The sequence below is a fragment of the Populus trichocarpa genome, chromosome 2, assembly GCF_000002775.5.
Source record: "Populus trichocarpa isolate Nisqually-1 chromosome 2, P.trichocarpa_v4.1, whole genome shotgun sequence".
Classification (NCBI taxonomy): Eukaryota; Viridiplantae; Streptophyta; class Magnoliopsida; order Malpighiales; family Salicaceae; genus Populus; species Populus trichocarpa.
The window spans coordinates 7273723-7279722 of NC_037286.2; the positions used below are offsets into that span (position 1 = coordinate 7273723).

Here is a 6000-nt window from a genome sequence, read left to right on the forward strand (position 1 = left end):
ATAAGTGAGATTATTATCCAAACAAGTATCGAGGGATAAAATTGAAAAAAAAAGTCAATAAAAAAACAATGCAAAACAAAAAAAAATAGCAGTTAAAGAAATTAAGACTAAATTCAACATAAAAACTAGCTAAAATTAAATGGCAAGGAAAAATTTAAATGAAATCAAATGTTTAGGGATTGAATTGAAAAAAAAAACAAATCAATTAAAAAAATAACAATTAAAAGAACTGGCACTAGACTTGACATAAAAATTAAATGAAAAGAAATGCTCAATGATGAAATTAAAGAAAGACAAATGCATCAAGAAAATGATTGGAAAAAAAATAATAATTAAAAAAATAATAATCAAATTTGATTAAAAAACTAACAAAATCAAACAACTAAGAATGAAATCAAAAATTAAATCCAATTATAAATGATCAATGTAAATAAAATAATTATAATTGAAAGAAGAATGATTGAATAAAAAAAAATTGAATAATAGGTATAATTTTTTATATAGTCAGCACGCAATTAAAAAAAATAAAATTAATAGATGTAAAACCAGACCTCAATACGTCACTAAAAAAGAAAGAAAACGCTGAAACGCATCTGGATTGATCCTTGGGCTTAACATCGGCTTTAAAATAAGCAATTGGCAACGACGACCAAATGTTTTAACATCTGGATTGACCGTGGTTGTTTTCATGTCAATAAGATCCAATAGAGTCAAAGTGCCCTAAAGAGTTGAAACAAGCCACTGGATTACATATGTGGCCTACGCACCCCATATCCATGAAAACAGGCCTTGCCACACATTACCGGATCTGATCAAGATAGACTGGGAATCCAACGCTGAGAAATACCAAGGGAGATCCTACAGCGATGAGCTCTGGGTGCTACTACGTACAGCAATGAGAAATACCCTAATTTTCAAACCAGTACCATTCATAAACCCAACAACGGTTTCTGGAGTGCTTCTGATGTCTAGATTACCTGCGATGAGCTCTGGGTGCTACTACAGCGAGAGTTTAGTATAAAGTTTCTGGGCAGAATTCACCTTAGATTTGCGGGGTCCAAGTTCTTCAGAACCTCCTCAATAAAATGGCTCGATGACAGGCTGAAAACAAGCACGGGAATGCAAGAGATCATCAAGATTTCATCATCAAGCAATTAGCATGGTATAATTTTCCAAATTTGTGTATGTGTTTATTAGAAAAATATTCAATTTCAAACCTTATTATGTTCACGAATCAAGATCATAAAAGGATTACATGCACTTTGACCATATATATAGTTTAGAATCATCATCAATTTTATTTTTTTTGCCAGAAATAAATATGGCTACTTTTGAATCCCGAACATGAAGAACACGTAAGCAATATGTTATACAAGCCAATCCTTCTAAATATTTCAGCTTGCGACCTGGGGCCTCCTGTATATCTCACCAGTTCTATTAAAAAATAAAAGATTCTTAATGATTTTTATCCGTGAAATTAGTTGAAGTATATATTTAACATAATATCTATGTTAATAAAAAATAATAATTCAAAGAGCCTCCACTTATTTTGGCAAAACACTTGATATAAGAGTTAGAACTGCATTAGCTTTTATATAATAGACGAGACCAAATTTAATTTAATTAGGATTTAAAGAACAAAAAATATATTAAAAAAAAAGGGATCTAAAACAAGAACTTTAACTATGCTTCATTGCTAAATGATTTATTCTTTAATTATCTGACTCTCCATAAAAAATTACAATCCTTTATATCAGTCTGACACCTGCCCTTTAAAAACAAAAATCCAAAATTAAAGCAAAAAACTATAAATTAAATAGGAAAATAATAAAACTAAATCCTTTATATCACCCTGACAACCAGCTTTTAGCTATGTTAGCTGTCTTTATTTTATTTTTTTTCTTTTCTTAATATTGGAGTGGTGACAACGCCATTTAATAAAGAGAAGAACAAGCGATCGGGTTCTAGAGGTATCTGAATTAACCATGCCATGCACGTCAAGACCTTACAAAATGTTGCTGTGATCGATTGAACAAAGAAACACAAGGGATCTACAGATGGGGCATCCATATGCCACATGGCCAAACATGGATTATACTGTGTAAAGAGTTCCTTAGTGAAGATCTGGTGCTCACAATCATTGAGACAATACCTCAGGAAAGTTGACAATCTATTTACATAGTTTTAATCATCATGGGCACACGAAATCACCACTTGTCTCGATATCTTCAAGGTCTGCGTCAGCATCCAAGTCATCAAGATCCATGCTGCCTCCAAGCAAATGCCCTACAGCCTTTGACAGGGAGACTGGTTTGCTTGCCTCCTGTATTATAGACAGGACTTCTTCAATGCTTTGGGACAGGTTGTTGACGTCAATGCTCTGCCAGCTTTGTCCTTCCATCAGCTCTATAGGCAAGTTCTTTAAGAACCATGGATGATTTTTTATTTCTGGAATGGTAATTCTCTACACAGTGACCAAGCATTAGCTGATGAGAACAATAAAAGGAGTTCAACAGGACAAAAAAAAATGGTGGCAACTGGCAATGCTTTAAGGAATTAATGGAAAAGGAGCTTTGCTGATTGCTCCCACCATCATTCAACTTAAAGTTGCTTCCATGTCATCATGTCTCCTAAATTAAAAGCTGAAAACTTTCAATCTGGTATCAAATAACAAAGGTTTATTTTAATTGATCCTTGACGCTTCCTACCAAAAATAAGGTACCTTATTCTATCCAGTACCAAAGCCTCATTACATAATTGAAATCTTCTCCCCTTTTATTTTCAATACAATCATGAAAGGAGAAGCAGTTAATATATTTTAGTGCAAGCTAAAGTTCATTTACCTTTTCAGGGTTAGCCACAAATATTCGCGATAAAAGATGATTGCACTCTACAGAAACACGAATATAATCCGGAATTGAATAGTTGACACTGAGTATCCTCTGCAATGAACAAACAGACATTTAATGGGATCAGCAATATTTCAACTAGAACTCCATAATAAATATGCAGACCTTCAATAATTGCACTGCGACTTGGTTTTATCTAGTGCTTATTAATTTGTATAGACTCTCACCCCGATTGTCTTTCTGAAGTTTTTTGGATCATCAGGATCTTCAAATGGGTATGCCCCGACTAGCATTACATATAGGGTAACCCCACAGGACCATACATCTGAGATCTGTAACTCTTGAAGATTAGGCATAGTACTAATGGCTTTCAAACAACTAAAATGAGAAGCACGTAAATCAAAAGGGAAGAGAAGGTTAAAAAGATTGTTACCTTCCCATCATATTCCTTTTTTAATAGAACTTCCGGGGCAATGTAAGCTGGGGTGCCCACGGTAGATTTTGGCTGAGAATGCAACACAGCTGACTGCACAATAAGCCAGGATAATTAGTAACCAAAGGATGGTGAAACTCCATGCATAGTGGTCATCCTTTAGCATTAGTAAAAGTGCTTACCTTTGAATACCCGAAGTCGCAGATCTTGACACGCGGCGCTGTGCTGCCATCTAGGAGTGTATTTTCAAGCTTAAGATCTCTGTGACAAATTTGCTGCAGCATAGAAATCTCCTTGTATCAAAATCAAATACTATTCTTAAAACAATTACAGCGCATTTTAGAAAGGGTGGAAAAATTGGCAAAAGAAAGGTACAAGTTCTTACCATTGAGTGACAGTAACTTACTCCCGATATCAGTTGTTGGAAGAAAATCCTTGCCTGATGCAAAAAACTCGGAAGCACAACATTAATGGAAGTGTATGTTGATAAGCAATAAGCAACATTGAAGCTCAACATTTATTACCTCTATATGCTTCTTATTTTTCTTTTCATTCAGCTTCTAGCAAATAACAATAACAGTATTTTCCATGAAATTTTTTTTGCTCTACTTTACCTCGTCCTCACTAAATCTACCAGCATTGCATATCCTCTCAAAAAGTTCTCCTCCTGCAGCGTATTCCATCACAATAGCTAAATGGGTGGGAGTTAACAGGACCTGAAAGGATAACATCTCAAATTAAAAGCTTCAAAGAATCCCTCAAACTAAAGATTGTCCCCTATCAAACGAATTAATTTATTCTAGGAAGTCACGCTAAAAAGAAAGAATCTATTCCAATTAGTTCTTCGTAAAATGGCTATCAAGCTATGGATACTCCACTATACCGTGGAGAAATATATAAGTCAATACTTTTTTCGGTTCTCCAGCAGAAAAAAAAGAGAGAGAGAAATTTAACCTTATGGAGCAAATTAGAGTCCTTGCTAACTTACTGCGCAGCATACAACAATGATAAGACAACAATTGGCAATTGAAATTACAGGACAGAGAAAGTTCAATAACAAACCTCCTTAAATTTAACTATATTGGGATGCTTCAATGACCTATGATTCATAATTTCCCTTTGCACATGCTCGTCAATCTGCAACACAAAGTAAGCACCCTGGTGATTAAAGATGACGGGCACACATGATAGAAACAGAAATTATTGAATTTCAAGAGATTATCAACAAAATATAATGATAAATATGGAAAATTTTGAAATTGAAATAGCCAAACAGATAGCAAAACAGAGGAAACAGACCTTTTGGCCTCTCTCGATAAACTTAACAGCAAAGAACTCTTTAGTCCATTTATCTCTGACCAGCTTAGCCACCCCAAAATTTCCAGACCCAATATCCTTGATAATCTCATAACGCTCCATAGCTACCAAAAGAAGTATAGCAACAGCAAAAATACTGCAATTTTTATATAGTTATATTCAAGTCTCACTTCTCCACTCCTCTGTCGATCTGTCTATAAACGTTTCTGTTCTTTTCTTCTCAACGACTTGGAAAATCAGAACATAAACACATGCCTAAAACGTTTGAAATGGAAAAGTTTGTGGAGGTTTAGGTAGCCCTGTACGTACCTTGCAAGTTATTGCCACCGAAGTCCGAGTAGATAAAGCCACCGTGTTCACTGCGGTTGTAAAAAAGTACAGCGATAGAGGAGCACGTGGAACAATGGTGACGAATGGATTTAGCTTTTCTTTCTATCTTTCTTTTTTTACTTTGTGAGAAAAAAACAAAACAAACGTTAGTGAAAATGTCAGGCGGTGCGGATGTGGTCCGCGTGGAAGCTGCTGAAATTCTGTTTCTCGAAGAGAAAAGGATTGCCACGAACTATGGCAAATATTATTTTAAATTATTTCTGATATAAAAAATCAATTTTAAAAAAATTAAAAATATTATTTTAATAAATCTTTACATAAAAAATATTTTAAACAACAATTACTAAACACCTGAAAAATGGACTCCTATGTTTGGAGAGCTACTCGCCGAAAGCTTCGGCGGTAAGAATCGGTTTCAAACAAAAACCAAGAGGCCCACGTGTTTTTTGTTTTGGTTCAAGATTTAGAGTGGCTTGTCGCAACGAATGGTCCAATCTCTTATGTTAAGTTCAGGTGGGAAGCTCAAGCTCAGACCTATTAGGCCCGTTTGGAACAGTAGTGGAGGCAGTTACCATTTGTAAGGAAAAGGACAAAAGTTACAAAGTACAAACCTCAAAACAGCTCCCAATTATGTAGGTATTCTCAATTGACTCCCTAAAACAAGTTTTATTTTGATTAGGTCCTTGATTTCTCAAAAAATCTCAATTCAGTCTCTTCATCTATATCCATTCATAAATTATCTCCAAATTGTTCTATTTCTGGTAAGAAAACACATTTTTTTTATAAGATACGTGACATGGAATCTTAATTATGAGTTTTTGAATATTTTGGAAATTCATTTGAATTAAAATATGGCTAAATGATTGGATTGAATAGAACTTAGTCTTTGAACTTTAAACTTTTATATTTGAGTACCTTAAACTATTTTTTGATAAAATAAATATTTAATTTTGTTAAATTTGATCGAGATAATGATTTAAAAAAACAATATGTTTTTTGAAAATACATTATTTAAAGATATAAAAATAAAGAGACAAAAAGATCTATTTTTATCCAAAAAAAATATTTCAC

General features: G+C 33.8%; 1 protein-coding gene across 2 annotated transcripts; it reads right to left on the reverse strand.

Moving 5' to 3' along the window:
* Positions 1 to 1959: 1959 nt before the first annotated feature.
* Positions 1960 to 5000, reverse strand: LOC7465082 (serine/threonine-protein kinase SAPK2). 2 transcript variants are annotated; one of them, XM_002302272.4, is made up of 9 exons: positions 4582 to 4991; positions 4345 to 4419; positions 3897 to 3998; positions 3668 to 3721; positions 3465 to 3557; positions 3283 to 3375; positions 3077 to 3181; positions 2844 to 2942; positions 1960 to 2464 (listed from the first exon to the last, which is right to left on the reverse strand). In XM_002302272.4, exons 1-9 carry the CDS (start codon positions 4699 to 4701, stop codon positions 2192 to 2194), a joined length of 1014 nt encoding a protein of 337 aa, XP_002302308.1. In that variant the 5' UTR covers positions 4702 to 4991; the 3' UTR covers positions 1960 to 2191. The 2 variants fall into 2 exon arrangements, with proteins under 2 accessions (XP_002302308.1, XP_052306471.1); XM_052450511.1 differs by having other exon boundaries at positions 2379 to 2642; positions 4582 to 5000.
* Positions 5001 to 6000: the final 1000 nt, after the last annotated feature.

Bases quoted from the DNA above. Each gene is read 5' to 3' on its own strand.
- LOC7465082 (XM_002302272.4), bottom strand. From the start codon at position 4,701: ATGGAGCGTTATGAGATTATCAAGGATATTGGGTCTGGAAATTTTGGG. The intron at 3,999-4,344 runs GTTTGTTATTGA...TTATCCTTTCAG, and splicing joins ATATAGTTAAATTTAAGGAG to GTCCTGTTAACTCCCACCCA. The intron at 2,465-2,843 runs GTAAATGAACTT...GTCACTGTGTAG, and splicing joins TTGTGGCTAACCCTGAAAAG to AGAATTACCATTCCAGAAAT.